The 18,753-nt window shown below is 43.7% G+C and overlaps 3 protein-coding genes across 11 annotated transcripts in view; 1 reads left to right on the top strand and 2 right to left on the bottom strand.

Annotated features, from left to right (window-relative positions):
• snx1a (sorting nexin 1a) overlaps positions 1-6,308 on the bottom strand; it is a 9,158-nt gene extending 2,850 nt beyond the window's left edge. The window contains exons 1-14 of the mRNA XM_054777098.1: positions 5,661-6,308; positions 3,368-4,223; positions 2,994-3,139; positions 2,668-2,734; positions 2,213-2,256; positions 1,990-2,131; positions 1,841-1,919; positions 1,694-1,769; positions 1,055-1,168; positions 854-947; positions 594-799; positions 371-514; positions 223-303; positions 73-144 (exon numbers count right to left, since the gene is read on the bottom strand). Coding sequence (XP_054633073.1) covers positions 73-144; positions 223-303; positions 371-514; positions 594-799; positions 854-947; positions 1,055-1,168; positions 1,694-1,769; positions 1,841-1,919; positions 1,990-2,131; positions 2,213-2,256; positions 2,668-2,734; positions 2,994-3,139; positions 3,368-4,223; positions 5,661-5,789 — 2,250 coding nt within the window. The 5' untranslated portion in view covers positions 5,790-6,308. The remainder of the gene's footprint in view (positions 1-72; positions 145-222; positions 304-370; positions 515-593; positions 800-853; positions 948-1,054; positions 1,169-1,693; positions 1,770-1,840; positions 1,920-1,989; positions 2,132-2,212; positions 2,257-2,667; positions 2,735-2,993; positions 3,140-3,367; positions 4,224-5,660) is intronic.
• Positions 5,601-13,550, top strand: sv2 (synaptic vesicle glycoprotein 2). The gene is made up of 13 exons (XM_054777100.1): positions 5,601-6,340; positions 7,955-8,053; positions 8,128-8,289; positions 8,360-8,522; positions 8,697-8,818; positions 8,887-9,050; positions 10,234-10,314; positions 10,413-10,505; positions 10,596-10,684; positions 10,752-10,879; positions 12,126-12,221; positions 12,310-12,469; positions 12,608-13,550. Exons 1-13 carry the CDS (start codon positions 6,256-6,258, stop codon positions 12,789-12,791), a joined length of 1,626 nt encoding a protein of 541 aa, XP_054633075.1. The 5' UTR covers positions 5,601-6,255; the 3' UTR covers positions 12,792-13,550.
• LOC129181637 (AP-3 complex subunit beta-2) overlaps positions 13,437-18,753 on the bottom strand; it is a 20,747-nt gene continuing 15,430 nt past the window's right edge. For 5 of the 9 annotated variants that reach the window (XM_054777090.1, XM_054777091.1, XM_054777086.1 and 2 more), the window contains 5 exons: positions 17,714-17,942; positions 17,561-17,645; positions 16,648-16,745; positions 15,633-15,771; positions 13,437-14,568 (listed from right to left, as the gene is read on the bottom strand). In XM_054777090.1, coding sequence (XP_054633065.1) covers positions 14,373-14,568; positions 15,633-15,771; positions 16,648-16,745; positions 17,561-17,645; positions 17,714-17,942 — 747 coding nt within the window. In that variant the 3' untranslated portion in view covers positions 13,437-14,372. The remainder of the gene's footprint in view (positions 14,569-15,632; positions 15,772-16,647; positions 16,746-17,560; positions 17,646-17,713; positions 17,943-18,753) is intronic. The other 4 variants (XM_054777092.1, XM_054777093.1, XM_054777094.1 and 1 more) reach the window with 1 other exon arrangement.

Here is an 18,753-nt window from a genome sequence, read left to right as displayed (position 1 = left end):
TAATTGTAGCATTTCCGGTGTGGGCTTTTCAACCATAATGTGGTGTGAATGTATTGTCAGCTGATCACTCACCTGTTGCTGGGACTTTAGCAGACTCTCCAGATATTTTATGATCTGTCTTTTGAAATTATTCGCCTTTTCTTTCTGTTGAGTTGGGGGAAAAGCTTGAATAATGACTCTCATAAGTGTTTTCAGGTGTCATCAGCGTCAAATGTGGCGTACCTCAAAGCGGACCACTTCCTTGCGTACGGTGGCAGAAACTCTGTCAAAGTCTTGCTCGTACTGCATCACTTTGGCCTCCCACTGTGGACCACAAATGACAAGGAGGGGTTGACTCTGTGGCTAAAGTTGAGGAGAAAGTCAAAGATACCTCAGAGATCTCCTCTTTGGCCAGTTGCAGCTTGTCAGGCTTGTTGGCCCACTGAAGTTTGGCCTCGCTCTCACGCTTCTTCTGCAGCATGGTCTGTGCGTCCTGCCAGCGCTGCCACGCCTTCATGCGGTGGTCAAAAGAGCCCTGCGTGCACAGTTGAGGCTTCAGACGCACTCAACACAGCCCGACTTAACAATGCAACTCAAATTCTGTTCTGTCGTACCCGGACGGCGCCCAGCAGCCGTATGAAATCAGCAATGAGCTCGGCGAAGCAGAAAGTGTCGTTGGCCGCCTGGTCAAGGTGCAGCTGCTCCATCTTGTCCTCCACTTCGGCCAGCTGTGAGAGGGCGCGGGACAGCGCCGTGTTGTCCTCGGCGCTGCCCAGCATGGCGGTGCTCTTGGCGAAGCTGGCCGTGTTCGTGGAGAGCTCTGCAAAGAAGAGTCGGTCAGTCTGGTTTCGTCACAGTGTCCCCATCTGCGTACCTTTCCTGTGGATGACCAGAGACTCCATCAGCGCATGGAGCTTCCGGAACTGCTGGTCTGCAGACTCCACCTCCTGCAGCTTCTCCTCGAACCACTGCAGCAGAACACATCAATGTTAATATGCCTCGTTTTCCTCACTTTCCATTGGAACAAACTGACCAGTTTCCCTGCTGTCCATTGATTGGTCAACATCAAACTCACCACGTCTGACTCGTTCATCTTGATGGTCATCTTGCTGACGGCGTCAGTCGCTTTGTTGATCATTTTCAGGAAGCCGGCGCCGCTCAGAGCCTGCGTGCTCACTGCTCTGGGCAGCTGAAGAAGACACACACAAACAGGTATGTTGAAGTGTCATGTTCAGGTGTAACTCCCATCGTTTCTCATGTGTGATTCCACTTTCCCATGGGAGGGGGTCATGCTCTCTGTCACTGCACATGCTGGAATTCATCTTTCCTCTCAATGAACCGCAGCTCCCCAGTGCCTGCAGCACTCATGCAGTCCCTGATCATAACGCTACCATCACTACCCTGGTTTTCGTACACCCTACTTTTCGTTTGATTTTCAACATCAGTTTTTATGAAATTTCGGCCCACTTTTGCGCAGAACAAGCTAGCCTGTTTAACGCAATACATTTCTTAAATTTAAAAATATTTTTAATATTTTTGGCTGTCTGGAACAAATTAATTGGATTTACATGATTTCCAATGGGAAACATTGCTTCTGTTTTCACATTTTGGTCTTTTTGGAACGGATTACAAAGGAAACCCGAGATTTCACTATAGGTGTCGGCTGCAAATATGAAAATGGTTTTACTAAGGAAAAAAATAATGGTTGTCTTACCTCGTCTCTCTCCAGGAACTCTCTGACGTCAGGATCTTGGAGAAGTGAAGGATGAGTCACCACCCTCTGAAGGTACCTGCAGGTAACATGAGGAGGACATTATGTGGGACAATTCATCCAGTAATTATACATATATGATGTCATTACCTTTCCAAGGCGCCTCTTCTTCTCTCCACAAAGTCTGCTGACGACGAGTCTTCCTTCCCCACCTTCACCTTGGTCATACCTGCGACCACAACATGATCACCAGATATTCTCAAACAAGTGAAGGCGATGATTCGTCAAAGCTGGCTTACCCAGGATGCTCTTCTCAGGCGGAGGAGGCACGATCAAGCCATTGGGTCCATGTTTCTCCGAGAGCTTCTCATACAGGCCCAGGAAGTCGCTGAAGCGCCGCCTCACCGTGAAGTTCTTGTTGCGGAACATGGACATGGTGGTCTGAAACGACAGTAAACCCATTTCTTGTATGCATTCCATAAGAACACCTGTGTCACATTTGAACGTTGGTGAGAGCTTTACCTGAGTGCACACTTTGTAGGCCATGTAGGCGTTCATCCCATCACCTTCAAACAATAGAGAGGTTAAGAAAAAAGGCTTGGCTACATATCTTAAAATGCAGCCTGAAGCTCTGCCTGCTGTCAGTCAGTGAGCTACAGACGTGGGAGCGGTAAGTTTGATCGTTTTGTATTTCTTCAGCAAATGTGCTAACCCAGCATCATGTTGCTGTTAAAAAGTGGGTGTAATGTTAGCACTGGAGCTCACATGGCTATGCTAGTGTGTGTGTGTGTGTGTGTGTGCGTGCACCCCACAACTTAATGTTACATTGTTGTATGCGCTACATGGCATCCATTACGTTGGAAAAGTATAGAGTTGCAGTGAGGATTAAGTGGATAAAGTGCACAAAATCACTTTTTGGAGGCGTACTTTCGGAGACAAACAGCTCCTTCGCAACAAAAAAACCCCAAAAAACATACCTATTTTTTCTGGGTCGGTAACAGAGATGGCAATGTCGAATTTGTCTTCCTCCTCCTCTTCTTCCAACTGAAATAAAAGATGAGAAGGTGGTGGTGAAAGTGACAACACGTCACCAAGTTTTGTCTGGACTTCTAGCTTGCCTTCATTGCAAAAAAACCCCAAAAACAACAACAAAAACCTGTGCCTAAGAAGGCAGCACAACAAGTTGTGGACAGAGTGTGACACCTGAACATTTAACCATGTTCAGCAAGCAGATATTTTAAGAATTAAAGTAAAGACATAGCAGACCCCAACAGAGTTCTTAGAGTCTTCAGCTTGAACGTACCTCTTCCATAGCAGCCACCTGTGGCTTGGCCACACTGGCGGTGGTGGACACCGAGGAAGCAGCAGACGTTGAAGGTTTGGCGGCGGGGGTGGCATCCTTCTTTCTCTCACTGCGTGGGCTGTCAAGAGAGAGCTCCACTGTGGCGTCTGGATCAGAGAGGCGACAGCATTAATTGTAGGTTTTTTTTACCAAAATGACACATTTCCTCCATGTACAGTGGAATCTGCAAAGCTGAATGCACGCCACGTTGTACAGAACTTTCAATCCATCAGCCTCACACTCGTGTCCTCCGTTAAGACTCTTGCATACTATGAACGCTGCTTTGCTTCTTTTTACACTTATGTGACAGTTGAAATAAAAACTGGAGGTCTCACCTGCAAATATGTCTGTGTTTTCTTCCACATGGACTCCGTTAGTGGTGTTTACAAGGGAGGTGTTTCTGGGTGGCTTGGCCACAGCTTCCTCTGTGAAGATGTCACTGTGGCTACTCTCCAGCAGCGGCCCATCAACTTTGCCGTCGCCCCCGGTTACAGCCTTGGGGGTGAGAGGTTTGTCCCTCGCAGGCATCTTGGCACCGAGCGGCTCTGCAAACAGACCGTCGTCTGGCTCGGCAAAAAGGCTCTTCTGAGGCTGCTTAGCAGGTTTTGTCCGTTGCGGCTCAGTGAACAGGTCGCTGCCCTCGTCTTCGAACAGGTCTGCGGTGGCAGGGGTGCTTTGCTTCTGGCCCACAGCGGGCATCGGGTCTCCGAGGAAGTCTAGCAAAGGGTCCACTATTTTGCCAGGTGGCTGTGATGCAGAATTCGCTGATGAATTCCCACTGATGTCTAAAAGCGGCGCAGTTTCTTCTACTTCTTGTTTTGCTTCGCCAGCGAGATCCAATATCAACTCACTTTCACCTGCCATGGCCTCCACATCCCGTCCTGGTACTTCCTGCTGCTGCGCTTCAGTTTCACTTCCCAGTATGTCAACGAAGTCATCGTTGAGAGGGATTTCACAGGCGGCTTCCTCTTCGTCTGTTGCCACGCTGCCGGAACCCACCGAGTCGCCCGGACTCAGCATGTTGTTTGTGAGATCCACAAACTCGTCAGAGGGCTCGCTTGCCGTTTTGGATCCCGATTGGCTGCTGATTGGATCACTGGTGACTATGTCGCTGAGAGGCGTCAGGATATCGTCACCGGGCTGCGTACCAGATGGCAGCGTGACGTCTATCTCACCAAGTGAGGCGTTGCTCTGGAATGAAGGAAGAAGGCACATTAGCATGTGCTCAGGTGGAATGTTTTTTTTTTTTTTTTAAATAGCACATTTAACAATCAGTTCACGCCTGTCTCTGACAGAGTGTGTGGCTCCAAGAAGCGCTCGTGCACTTCATCCACTTTTTAGATATTCACATGCACTAGTCCAACGTAACAGATGCTATCACATACAACAACAAAACATTAAGGACTGCTATGTGAGCTTCAGTGCTAACGTTACACACAGTTTAACATCAGCATCATGCTAGGTTAGCGTATTTGCTGAAGAAAAATCAAGCTCTTAGCACCCAGTCGGACAGTTGGCACAGACAGCTACAGGCTTCATTTCAAGATGTGCACCCTGCTTTTTAACAAAGTGGTGGGTGCATACACAGGACTGGATCATGTAGCCCGGAGCAGCATCATGGCGTGAGGGTTTTTCATTTATGATGTCATAAAAAGCCACAGCTTCAAAAGCACCTCTTGATATGACAGTTTTCTCATGGTTGGTGCACTTGGGACATTCACTGTTATAACATTGTCAATTTTGCATGGGGAGCATTAAGTGTGTGTTTTGAGCCTATTGAGGCACAGTGGGGTGCACTAGGTGGCTGCAACTACTAGAGGTAGTCTCAACTAGTTTGCTGTCGAAAGCAGCACGACGTGACCTCAGTTATGGGAGGTGAGCGTTGTCGTGCGTCTGTAAGCCTAATAAATTACTTTCATGTGACTTGCAAGTCACTTGTACTTAATGGGTTACATTCAGAGATAAAAGCAATGCAAGTCGTCTCCTGCTCAGAGTTTTAAATAAAGGCAGGCGGGCACATTTAAGGGTAAAAACTGCCGAGTCAGCGTTTCCTGTGTGGAGATTCCTTTCCCCAAATGCGAAAGACAGCAACTTTTTTCCCCTTTTGAACTTTGACTGCGGGGAAAACATCCGGGTTGTTACCACGTGACCTGAGTCCCACTCACATGACAGGAGGCCACTTTTTTTTTAATCCTCATTCAATTACAACACACTGAAGAACAACAATTTACAAACAAAGTGTGTATTTTAACCCCCATAAAAAAACAAACAAACGTGCTGTCATGTTTGCCAGTTAAATCGCAGCTTGTTTACTTGGTATTAAGGACAAATCAGTTTGTTTGCAAGCGTGTCAAAGATCATTTGCAGGCAGTTAAGCGTCAGTTAGTTTGCACCGAAAAGAAGCACACTGCAGCCCTAAAGTGGAAGTAAACATAAGCACAAACTACTATTTAACATTCGGCACTTTTTAGGTTCACTTTAAACTATTGGGGTGTGTGGGAAAACTTTTGCAAACCTTGAGTGTAACATCAGGCGACTGTTGCCTAGTGGATGCTATAGCTAGCTGTCAGTGAGGGTTAGCCGAGGGAGGACGACCACTGAAGCGGGCGATAAGAAGTTGGGACCTACCACACTCATGAAGAGGTCGTCCCCGTCGTCTTCGTCGCTGCCTCGGCCTCCGACGTCTCCAGAGTCCAGCACGTCTTGGTCCTCCGAGTCGGGGAACGGAGGAGGACTGCGCTCCGAGCTGGTCGCCATCTTCAAATTGGCTTTAAAAACTTGATAGAGCTGAGAAGCTGGCGGGTGGCTTCAGACAGAGTCCCTCTGCTTTTACGGTTGCTAAGGTTTCCTCCGCTGCCCATGCGAGGACACAACACGGCTGAGGAAAGTGAGTGAACTCGCCTCGGGACGGTGCAAGAGCTCCGAAAGTGACAGGGAAGTCGGCTATAGATGAGAGGAGGAGGGGGCGCAACGCCAAGAAAACGCCGCTGTCACTTTTCACTTCCTGGTTAGCTTAGCTTAGCCATGCTAACGTGTTAGCCACCTAGCCCATTAGGCTTTGAGTAACGTCACCTAGCATGTAGCCTTTTAGCTCGACAACCGTAGATACTATCTAGCTAGCTTGCCCAGTCGCAGTTCAGCGGTTCAACAGGGAGAATGACGCCGGGAAGGAGTACGGAAGAGCAGCTTATCTGACCGCACGAGTGGAGCGTTTTTGTGGGGGATGCGTGGTTCAAAATCGACTGGGGATGAGGAGCCTCTTCTCGGGGGGGGAAACCGATTTCCCAACGACCGAGACTCGGATGAAGGTAAATTTGATCTCTTTCATACTTTATTTTCATTATCTCTTACTCTACATTATTTCCATCCAAACATAATTTATGTAAATAAACATGACCTAATATGGATTTTAGTTGTTTTGTCTTTTTATTTTAAGGCTGTTCTAGAGTCCCGAAACATTACAAACTTGACGTTTGGAGTCTAAACGAGTCAGTGTACTGGTGTTTATTTGACACAACGCACTGTCAGCAAAACAACAAGTTATCTCGATGATGTTGACTGGAGCTGTCTTCACTAATTTACTATACTTTTTACTTTTTTTAACATTAATTTAGTATGCTTGCAATTTACAAATAAAACAAATGCTACATCATCAAATAACCGGCAGAATTAACATGAATTAATTAAGAACATGAATTAATTACACAATAAATGAAAATAAACTAATATATTGCCATGTGCATGCATGTCTGTTTTAAGATGATTCACTCTGTGCAGCACCTGGCACTTTGTTCCATAGAACAACGGCATGAAGGGAGTGAGATCTTTTGTCAGTCATACAATCTGTTTTCTCATACACACAGTGCAGAAAAGTGTAACGTACAGTGTTCCCTCTCTCCATTGCGGTTGACCTTTGGCAGAGTTGCTGTTTCGCAGATTTTTATTTTTTTTTTTTACAGCATACGAAAGCTGTTGCAGGCCGAGCCTGGCCCTTTAAGAAAAATTGCATTGTGGGAAGTTGAGTGTTGTAGCTCTATGCTTTAGCACAGGCAGCGGCGTCTCTCTCTTCTCTCTCTCTTGTTTGCACCGCCCATCGTCTTTTGCGGCCTGATCGACTGTAGACCGCTGCCTCTTGTTGTGGTTATGGCTACCAAACTAGCTAACTGTGTGAGCTGTTTGCTAACCACCAATACTGTAAACAATAGAAGAAAGAGAAGAAGCTAACCTTCGCCAAGACTAAGAGGCCTGGTCATAGGAGTGAAATGCACGTGAGTCACTTAATAATTTTTTGTGCCCAACCTAGTAGGTTCACCATTAAAATTTAAATTTAATTTGAACTTTGTGAGTATTTAAACAAGAGAGAAATGTTAATGCCTGTCTGAGAAGTGTATAAAGTGAGGGCTTTTACAGCCTTAAAACATATATAATCATTATAAACAAATATGGTTGGCTACTTTGCGGATTTCACTTATTGCGGCCCATTTTGGGAAGCTATCCCCCGCAATAAACGAGGGAACACTGTTGCAGAAATTAGATTAGTAGATTGCAATAGATTGTCATATATTTTTTCATTGTACTTTTCTTAGTAACGTTAAAATCGCGCCTCGTGACACCCCTACTAATTAGTGTCAGGTCATTAGAGGTATTTACCAGTTCATAACTATTGAATGATCCAGAAAGACTGAAGGCTGCAGAAGCTTTCTTATCAGTAACTGTTTAGTGTCGATAGCAGTATCTGGGATGTTGCGATGCCAAACAAAAACCCAGAGGAGTGGTCGATTTATTTAAAAAAACAATTTTTAAAACATGATTAACTTAATTTGTTTTTATTTATTTGTAAATTTTCTTGATGAAGTTGTTTTTTTTATTATTGTAATTTCCATAATTTTATTTTTATGCATTTTTTTATTTTTATTTTTTAGGGGAAACTTTATTTGAGAGGAGTGCGTCAAACGTGACGTGCAATGCAGCTGAGGCCGCACGCACAAGAATAACATATGAGGAGGCGGTCGATGCAGCAGGTCATTGAAAATCCCACACGTAAAACGATGTAGTCATAATAATAATAATAATAATAATAATGTTTCTTTTCCAGGCTTTGGTTTGTTCCAGTGGCTGCTGCTGTTGGCGTGCGGCTGGGCCAACGCCAGCGATGCCGTAGAGATAGTCTGCGTGTCCTTCCTGCTGCCCACCGCACGCTGCGACCTCCAGCTCAGCACCTCCGACATGGGCCTGCTCACTGCCAGCATTTTCCTCGGTCAGTTGCGAGTCCCCACTCGCCTCAATTAAGTGCATTCAAGCAAACAAAACGTGACCTTATTTGACAGGCATGATGGTGGGCGGCTACATGTGGGGCTACTTGGCCGACCAGAAGGGGCGCCGTAGTGTCCTGGTGGTGTCCCTGGGTGTGAATGGCCTGTTCGGAGCTCTGGCGAGTGCGGCGCCCTGGTTCTGGCTCTTTCTGCTGCTTAGGTTCATCAGCGGCGTGGGGTGAGGACATTTGTTTGCACTTTAAGGAGGATTATGAGACACATTCATTCCACAGTTGAATCCCTGCTCTGTTTTGCTTATAAAATACAAATTAAAACGAGAGAAAACAGCGCCATCGCCACTTGTTCCAGATCTTTTTTTTGTAATAAAAGTGGTTTTGCTCCCCTTCATCAGAGTGGGCGGGTCCATCCCTGTCATCTTCTCCTACTTCTCCGAGTTCATGCCCCGACTGAGACGAGGTGCCATGATCAGCGCGCTGGCCACCTTCTGGATGGCGGGGAACATTCTGGCTGCAGGTGACTGCAAAGCACCCTGCTTTTTGAAATCAAGTAACGTTTGAACATCAGCGTTTCTTTGCGCACAGGCCTGGCTTGGTTGGTAATCCCCAGCACCTGGACACATTTTTCCGTGGGCCGACTGGACTTCCAGAGCTGGCGGGTGTTCGTGGTGTTGTGCTCCGTCCCGAGCCTCACATCAGCGCTCATCTTCAGGCTGCTCATGCCTGAAAGCCCCAAGTTCCTCATGGAGGTATTTATCATCTGCAAAATGTGGCTGTGGCACATTTTGTCCACCAAGATGCTGTTTGAGGTTGTTTAAAAGTCAAATCAGGCCTATTTATTTATCGATCCAGCTAACGATTGACTGGATTAACTACGGGTACATTCGACCAGAAAATCCTTTTCACACAATCCTTTTAACTGAGCTGTTTGCCACGCTGTTGAATATACTGCAACAGTAGCATAAAACCACTGCATGAGTTGTTGAAGGTCAACATAGTCAAATGAATAACAAACCAGAATGTGTTTGAAATATCCTTTTTAAAAACAGGCTCATTAACATTTAAATGCTTGGAGCCAGAAATGATAACAGTCCATTAAAACAGTCTTTTTCATGTATTATTATTTTCTAAATGTACCAAATGTGCCTTTTGTATTTATCACAATGTATTCTATTTCTATATTCTTGAAATAAGTTATTAATGTGGTGGAAAAAACAAAAAAGTATACGTGAAAGTATATGTACTTCAAGTTTTGTCCGTCTGCTGTTTTTTTTGTTTGTTTTTTGTTTTAATTGGCCCTGGGCATATTGTAAAAACAAAATGAATGAATGAATGAATTACTGTGTATTGTTAGATATTGCACCTATAACACAATGCTACAATGTTCTGTTGGGACTGGGTAACATATATTGACCTGCACTGGATTGTGTCAAGGGAAAATCCGCTCCTGGCTCCAAAACAGATAAAAGAGGAGACGAGTTGTGTGGGAATAATGTGAGGTGCAGTTGAATAAAACTTGCATGCAAGGAGACAAATCAATACAATCCGAAAAATACGGCTTCCAGAGAAAATGTGTGACGATTCATGCTAAAATGTTAATATAAGGAAATGCCACATATGCCTGATCTCCTCCTGTGTGTGACAGAGATGATGAAGGGCAGACTCGCATGTCTAGACACCCAAAGCTATCTGAATCAGGTGATAAGCATGTGGAGGACTGCCTCTAGCCTCGGGCAGATAATCAAAGCAAGTCAGTGTGACATGAGTGTATGTTTGAGCAGAAATACATACAGTACTGTATGAACGTCAGAGCATTTTTTGTTTTGTTTTGTTTGGTGTGGTTTGGTTTGTTTTTTTCGGCCGCAGCACATTGTCTGCTGAAAGATGAACAATGGCTTCAAATGTCTATGGGTTTTGTGTGTGTCTTGGCAGGCTGGCCAGGAGAGTGAGGCGATCCGTGTCTTTCACCTGATGTTTGAGCTGAACACTCGGGGCAAAGGAGCATCTTACCCGGTAAGAAGGTTTCTTGGTGTTCTGTGACAAACTGGAAGTAAGTGGAGGTGATGCGCTGTGGGCGCCTGAGACACTTTAGTATTGCTGTTGTTGTGAAGGATGTTAGTTTGCACGTGAGTGTCCCGCAAAGAGCGTACAAGACCCAGACTGGACTTTCACGCGGAGGCCGAGTCGTCAGTGTTGTGAAAAAGGTGAGTGAGAAGCAGCGCAAAGATCTTTTCATGTCATTCCTCCCCTGCGCTAAAAGATCATGTGTGTCATGTGATCTCGTGTTGTCACAGGGTCTGATGCCGCTCAAGCAGATGTTTGAAGGGACGCTCAAGTCCAGAAGCTTGGCCCTGCTCGTCATCTTCTACTGCATCTCCTTCGGGTAAGAAGGCCTTCATGAAGCTGCCGCGTGCTGGAATGGAGAGGAGAGTTGAAGTGTGTGTTCGTAGCTTCTACGGGCTGTGGATGTGGTTCCCGGAGCTCTTTGCCAGGCTGGAGGCCGGCGGATCGCCGTGTGCCAACATGTCCGCCCCGTCTGAGCACAAGAACCAAAGCTGCTATCCTGTCAAGACCGTCGGTGAGCAACATCCACGTCCTTCCTGCGCATTTAGACAAAGCACATGGAAGCACACGCTTGCTTGACCAGGTTATTCAAACTTATTCAAGCCAAGGTGGCATACTGAAAAATCACAGGATGTGGGGGCGATTTTGATATTTTTCATTTTGTAGAAAAAAAACGAGGTGATCAATATTTAATGACAAAACTTTGTCACCTTTGTGTTATATAGGTGACACACCTATTAATTTATTTACTTATTTGTATCAACATGTTCACTTTATCTCGTTACATTGCGCCTTTTTGCTCTTTTTATTTCCATTTTTGCTGCAGGTTTTTAGTTTAGTTTAAATTTTAGAATGTGCTGTAGGCCAATAACAAAAAAAGAAAAACGTGCATGCTGGAAATGTTGTAAAATGAAAAAACTAAGCTAGAAATGAGGTTTTTATATATATATATATATATATATATATATATATATATATATATATATATATATATATATATATATATATATATATATATATATATATATAAAAGAACGTACTTGTGATATAGGTGACAAAGCATGTTAAGTCCTATTCGTATCAACATTTTTAATTTTTCTTGTAACATTGTGCCATTTTGCTTTTTTTTCCCATTTTTGTTTAAAAAAAAAAAGATATTTTAGTTTTAATGTTATTTTAGAATGTGCCGATAGCGAATAAACTAATTGCAGGCCATACATTTTGAACAAAAAACGCAATTATGTGTTTAAAGATGAAACCTTAAGTAGATTTTCTTTTTAAATACAATACAGGCCAAAAGACGCACCTTCCCATTCAATGCATTTTCTTTATTTTCATGACTGCTTACTTTGTAGATTCCCAAAGCTATGAATGAACACATGTGGAATTATGTGCTTAACAAAAAAGTCTGAAATAACTCTAAATATGTCTTATATTTTAGACATGTATTATCTTTTATTTTATTTTTTTGATAGTGCTGCAAACCCGTGGTGTTCTTTCAATGAGCTTCATGAGGTATTGTGTGTGTCCAAACTTTTGGCTTGTACTGTATGTAAATTATAAAGTAATTTTTTACTATATTCTTGTCTTATAAAAGTAGCTTGCTAGCTGCCACGTCTGTATCCTAATACAAATTTTTGCTGCTGCTGAAGTTATTATTAGCATTCATGTGTTATTACTTATATTAGTGTTTCCTCATGCCTATGGAAGATGTTGTCTCCATACAATGCTCACTTGTGTGTGCTTTTATGTCCCTACAGTGTACGAGGAGGGCTTCTTCATCGCGGCATCCAACCTTCCAGGCAACATCTTCACAATCATGGTGATGGACAGCATTGGAGGGAAGCTGCTGCTCTGTGAGGAAGACCACCCGGTATCATCATCATCATTATCATTATTAGGTTGTTTGTAACGTTGTCGTGGTGGTGATGTGTGTCTCTGCAGCTGGCAGCCTGCTGGTGTCCAGTCTCAGCGTCTTCTTCATCTACATAGTCCAGACCAAAGTCCAAAGTCTGGTTCTGTCCTGCTTGTTCAGCGGCGTGTCCGTCATCGCCTGGAACGCTCTGGACGTGCTGGGGACCGAGCTCTACCCTACGCAACTACGGTAAAATAAAAAAAAACAATTTTTTTGTAATGTTTTTTTGTTAAGAGTAAGTGCTGTGTATTCACACCAGGCAGGGTGTCTGTCTATTCAAGAAACCTATTGATTTTCCCACAATATGGTTTTGTGCCCCCCACGCAGGTCGTCGGCGCTGGGCGTCTTCACGGGGGTGGGCCGTGTGGCGGCCATCACAGCCAACGTGGTCTTCGGCAAGATGGTGGACAGCGAGTGCGCCGTGCCCATTCTGCTGGTGTCGGCGATGCTGTTGTGTGGCGGGCTGGTGGCGTTCTTCCTGCCGCAGAGCAAGCAGACGGCGCTCACCTGACCTTTAACCCCTCTCATAAACCCTCAAAAGGGACAAACCACCAACCAGTGCCTTTTGTCTCCAGACGCAAACTCAACAGCAGCTGCTGATGTTTATTAATGTTTTGTATTCCGATTATTATGAATTATCATTTTATTTGCAACATTTCATACAATCAAGACCTTATATTAATTTGACAGTCCTGACGTAGTACCAGGATTGACCTGTGAGAGGCAAAGCTGCAAAAGTTTAAAAAAAAAAAAAAAAAGCGCTCCGCTAATTGTTAGCTTCTTTGCTAACTCCATGGCGTTGGCGGATTCTATCGTGTTCAGAATTGTTGGACACATTACATAAACCATCGTGTCTTTGACAAACATAAAACAAGACTTCCATTTATGAAGTCCGTCTCACTCTTTTTAGAGCTTGTCGGTCGCTATTGTTTATTTGCGGTACTTCCGCTTTCTGCAGGCAGCTCGTTTCCTGATTGGCTATCCCGTTCTTTACGGGAGGAAGTGTTGACGTCATGTGTATACCACTCACAGTCACAAGAGGGCGCATTTTCATTGTTTTACAGTAGATTCGTTTCCATCGTTTTTGTCTGCTCTATTTGTGCTAAAGATTCATTGGCAATATATTTTTAATAAACTGCTCTTTTCAGTAATATTTTAAATATGATTTTATATGGCTTTATTTGTGTTTATTATAAATAAAACTTCCAATACTCAACAAGCAGCACACAGTTGTCTTGGGACAAAAAATAAAGTGAGAACATCATTACTTGTAAACATTTGAGGTTTTCCCTTGGTCACCACTGAAAACAAACTTATAATATATGCAGAAAAAAATGACAATAGAGTTGAGCCACAGATTTGTTTTTGTTTTTTTCATTTTTATCTGCTTTGGTAAAAACCTCTTACATTAACAACAGTAAGAAAATAAATAGACCCGTTGCCATGAGAAGTGTCTGAAAAGACAGGAAATGTATTACATCGTGTCAGCATTGCAAGAGATACTGTACTAATATGGAATTGAATGGAAATTGTAAAAAGAAAATGACAATTTTTTTTAAACTACAAAACATAATAGCCAGCTTTCTATAACTACAAATGTAAGTATTTTTTAAAACCAAATGTATAACCGCTGTGATATCTTCTTACATTTCTTATATCTTAAGGCCCAACTTTAGACAAAAAATGTATCCATTCCCGGATGTGATAAGTGTTTAAAAAAGGATTACATAGCTGGTTATATTCCATAGGTACACACCACACCCATTCAGTACCACTGTCGCACCGACATTTAATGTTTGGGATGGAATTGTCATGCTACATTCTATTAGCTACCTTTTCAAAACATCTAGAACGTAACAATAAATAACTTAAATAAGGTACTTACACTAAAAGAGATGTCATTCTGAAGGCTGCCGCCAGAGGGGCGACAAAGTCGGAGTCAGTTTGAACAAAGATGAGACTTTCTGTCCGATTGTCAAAAAACGCTAAAAAAAAAAAAAAAAAACGCTTTCAACCATTCCAGAAATGTCCTTGCAGGGGGATGGAGTGTGGAAAAGAGGGGTTGGGGTCAGTGTGGGTTTGCTACGGCGCGTCACTGCGTTAGCGCCAGCAGGATGTCCTTGACCAGCATGGTGCCGATCACCATCTTCTCGCAGTTGACAGTCAGCTGGGCGCCGCCCTCCTCCTTGGTCGCCACAGTGACCAACACCAGGCTGCCGCTGCTCACCGTCCTGCCAGCGAACCTGTGCACAGGTGGTGGAGGAAGTGGAGGAGGAGGAAGAGGAGGACTGAAGTCAAAGCACCAAAGAAGTGAAGACCAAAGCAGCAGAGTGAAGGAAGGAGACAGGTGTTAAAAATGAACTTTATTGATACAAATACGGCATGAATGATAAAAATGGCCGCATGATACTCAATGTGTTATTACTGGAAAGATCTTTCATTAGCTAGCCGGATTGCGAATTTGATAACAATACCGATAAAAGGCCACTTGGTGTCAGTATTGCTAATCATGACATTTGTAGTTTATTGAAAAAATGAATAAATATAAAGTCAAATTGATTTTCAAGCGAAATGTATAATTTGTGACTAAAATTGTATTTAAATTCAATTGAAATGTAGTAGAGTTTTTTTTTTAAATAAAGACATAGAGTTAACAGTGAACAACTGTACAAATATTAATTAACTTTTGATAAGTAAATATCAAATGAAGTTTATTTTTTGCCAAATGTTGTATCAATTGGGGCTAATTTGTGAAATTTTAAGGCCACTACGTGTCGGCCTTCAAAGTACTGAGAGGAAATTTAGTAGAGTTTGTTCAAAAAGTTCTGAAAAATTCTACTAACATTAATAACTAACTTTTGATGAGTAAATATTCATAATAATAGGCTCCAGCATACCCGTGACCCTAGTAAGGACAAGCGGTACAGAATGGATGGATGGATATTACGGTAATCACAAGCTGATTTTTTGAGAGCCCAATGTTCTATAAATTGGGACTCATTTATGACATTTAAAGGCCACGAGTGGCAGTTTTCAGGATATTAATAGAAACTTTAGTGCTGTTTGTTCAACAAAATAAATGCATTTTTTCATACACCACATGACAGCACTGTTAGAAAACCCCACTGACTTCAAATTTGTCACACACACTTTACAAAACACCAACTACTGTACAACTTTATGGTGTTTACTCAGTACGGTTAAAAACGCTTTTATGACGGCCACAGCTTGACCTTGGAACAGACAATAATAAATTCCTAAGAGGAGAAAGGCTTTAAAATGAGGTGAATCTTGGAAGTCAACTAGGGAACAGATGATGTCCCACGTCGGAGGTTGTACTGTGTGTTTTTACCTGCACTCTTTGTCTGATCCACAGGGCACTCTGCTGAGGTTGGCGGCGGCCGTCACTCTCTGGACGATGGTGTGCTCGTTCCGGCACTTTCCGTCCGGAGTGAGCTTCTCTGTGATCTCGTTCATGCCCATCAGCTGACCTGGAAGAGGAAGAGGAGTAGCGGGCCATCAACAAGCGCTTCATGAGAGGCAATCAGACAAACGCAGGATCGGTAAAGGTGGGTGAGCGCACAAGAAGTGTCTGCCGTCATGGTCTTCTTCTGCGGTGCTGGATGCAGCAGGTGCTTGTCAGGTAAGGGGTGCCCCGCCCGGTGGAGCATGTGTGAGTGACTACACATCAGAAAAAGTTGCAAGATGCTAATTTGAAAGGACCTGTGTGTCATTGAATGCCACATTCAGCTGAACCTCTAAGGCCTGCCATACAGTAGGTAATGCTTGCTGTTTTTGGGGATTAAGACAATTTTCCTCACTGTAAACAATGTCAATAAAAATATCCTGCCCCAGGGTCAAACTGTGGCCATCAAAAACGCTTAAGCACAGGCAGTGTTTTACGTCTCAACATTCTTAACGGTCATACAAGTGTAAAAAGAAGTTCACCACTGTGAAAAGGATGATGGCGTATGGGATGTGCCTTCAAATCTCCTTTTTTAACTTTCTCGATGGTGTCGGTATCTCAGCGGCTTATGGTGATCATGAAAGAATTGATATTTGCACTTCATAGCAACTTGTGCTGATGTGGGTTGAAGACAGGAAGGGTGGCGGTGGGGGGTTAATAGTGTGAGGCTCTTGTCGGTAGAGGTGTGTGTGAGGGGGGAGATCAAGCAGAAGACATGGTAGTCCACTTACCTAGACGCTGTAAAAGCGTCTCTACAGGGGACAGTGCAGAGGGGACACACGTTTGTAAAGTCACTCACACGCTTTTGTTAGTCAGGATGCAACATGCTGGAGCGCTGTGAATAGCACTAACACACTTTTCCATTACTCCTATGATCCATCATCATTGTCAGCACACTCACCTTGCTCCTTTTTAAACTCGTTCTCGGTCATAAAAACCGGTTTCATCAGCTCTCCAACGGGCGGCTGGATGGACACAAAGAACTTCCTGGTGTGAGTGCTGCAAAAGTAAACAGCCAGGGGTTATTATTTGGTTTATTTCTCATATTTATTACTGTTTGAACATCATTAAAAAGTCACTCTTGCATAATAGGGCACCTTTAACTTTATCGGGGTTAATTGCTTCCAGGCCCAATAAGTGAATTTCGGCTATTCCTTATTTAAGAATGGAATATTTTCATAATTACAGCATACAAAACCTGTTTACGGCCTTTTAAATATTGTTTTTAACATTATGAGAGCCCTCAAGACATGAAATAACACCCCTGTAATCCCCTTACATTCTTATTACCCAATAATAAACATAATAAGAGAAAATAGGACATAAAGACATAAATATAGACATAATATTGACTCACATATAGCATTGGGGGAGTTGCTTGCTGTTTCATTTTTACTTCCTGTTCTGTACAGTACTCCCTGCAGTGCCTATTGCCTCATCAATGTAACATTACTGACACCTAGTGGCCAGTGTAGAATACTACATGTCATTACATCATCTTTCAATGTGTCTTCTGAATGCCTTATACCTGTATTTGTATTGTACTTCATCTAGCCATTTTTATGCTTAGAAATGCTTAATTTGGGCCAAACGTATGTAAAATCTGCTTAAATATTGATGTTTTTGGACGAATAATAGGTCATATTCAACTACGAAACAGCATGATTTATTAATATATTTTTGAAAAACCGTTATAAAGTGACAAAATTGGAAGAAGAAGTTGGGAGGGATTACTGTATTTCCTCGTAGAGGAAGCCAGGTGCAAAATTCAACTGCTGAGAGTACCAGGAATTTGAATTCTAACACTCTCCTACCACAGCTGGAAGTTTGCTGCTTGTGTAGAGTCGCAGAAGTCGATGCCCATCACAGCCGTTGCCGACTCCCCCGCAGGCAGCAGGTCTGTGGGCAGGTACGGGAAGGATGTGAAAAAAGCATAGAAAAAAGCCCAGCGGTTTGTCTTCACTCACCGATCTCTGGGAACTCTTTGACCCTCATCCCGGACTGCAGCTTCACGTCCTCAATGTGCAGGTTCTTGGCGTCGGCGGTGGCGCTGTTGGTGAACTGCATCTGCACAGCCACCATGTTGGCGTCGGCACCGAAGGGCTGTCGGCTGAAGCAGTATTCCACCGACAGCCCCTCCCCTGTGATGCGGTGCAGCAGCTCGTAGCTCTTCTGGGCGCTGCAGGGTGAGATGGCCTGCAAGAGGAGGAGCCGGCCTGAGGGAACATCAACTACTTGCTTCCATGAATAATAATACAGCACCTAACAAAGGTGAGTACACCCCTCACGTTCCAAGATGATTCATTACCTTGTCTCATACAACAGAAACTGTTATAGAACTAATATAGCAGTGCTGATTTATTGTCATCTTGGAGCTGTGTTTGGGCTCGTTATCGTGTTCACGATGTCACAGAGCATGTTGGAATTCATCCTCAATGAACCTCAGGTCCTGAGTGGCGGCAGCACTCATGCAACCCCAGACCGTGACTCAACCACCATCATGCTTGATTGCAAGACACAATTATCTTGCTCCTCACTTGTGTTTCCAGCTTTTGTGTTGACTCTTCAGTGGATAGTAAAGCTATACTGCTACACAAGCTGTACACTGACTACTCTACAGTACATCCAAGTTTACTTTACATAGTCTTGTCCCATTGAAAGCTGCCATGCGGCCCAGCTTCTTATTGAGGGGATCATCCTGTGCTTCACAATGTGACTGAACATGGAATTCGCCTTCAAATGAACCACAGCTCCTCGGTGGCGGCAGCACTCGTGCAGCCCAGACCATGACACTACCACCAACATGCTTGACTGCAAGACACAGTTGTCTCTCTTGTGTTGCCAGCTATTTAGACAATAACAGCAGTGTGCTGACTCTTTTCAGTCGGTAGTAAATCCATACAAGCGGCACACCGACTCCTCAAGAATATACACATTTCATTTGTATTGTCCCTTGACAAGATGTACTGTCTTTGCAATTTCCTACTAAATCTGCTTGACAACACAT

Source organism: Dunckerocampus dactyliophorus, chromosome 5 (genome assembly GCF_027744805.1).
Source record: "Dunckerocampus dactyliophorus isolate RoL2022-P2 chromosome 5, RoL_Ddac_1.1, whole genome shotgun sequence".
Lineage (NCBI taxonomy): Eukaryota > Metazoa > Chordata > Actinopteri > Syngnathiformes > Syngnathidae > Dunckerocampus > Dunckerocampus dactyliophorus.
Note: the sequence above shows the minus strand (reverse complement) of the source record. Positions and strands in the feature narration are given on the sequence as shown.

What these genes read in the sequence shown, in the direction of transcription:
- sv2 (XM_054777100.1), top strand. Translation starts at nt 6,256, where the DNA reads ATGCGTGGTTCAAAATCGACTGGGGATGAGGAGCCTCTTCTCGGGGGG. An exon ending in GGGGAACATTCTGGCTGCAG is followed by an intron (nt 8,819 to 8,886) that starts GTGACTGCAAAG and finishes CTTTGCGCACAG; the next exon opens with GCCTGGCTTGGTTGGTAATC. An exon ending in CTATCCTGTCAAGACCGTCG is followed by an intron (nt 10,880 to 12,125) that starts GTGAGCAACATC and finishes ATGTCCCTACAG; the next exon opens with TGTACGAGGAGGGCTTCTTC.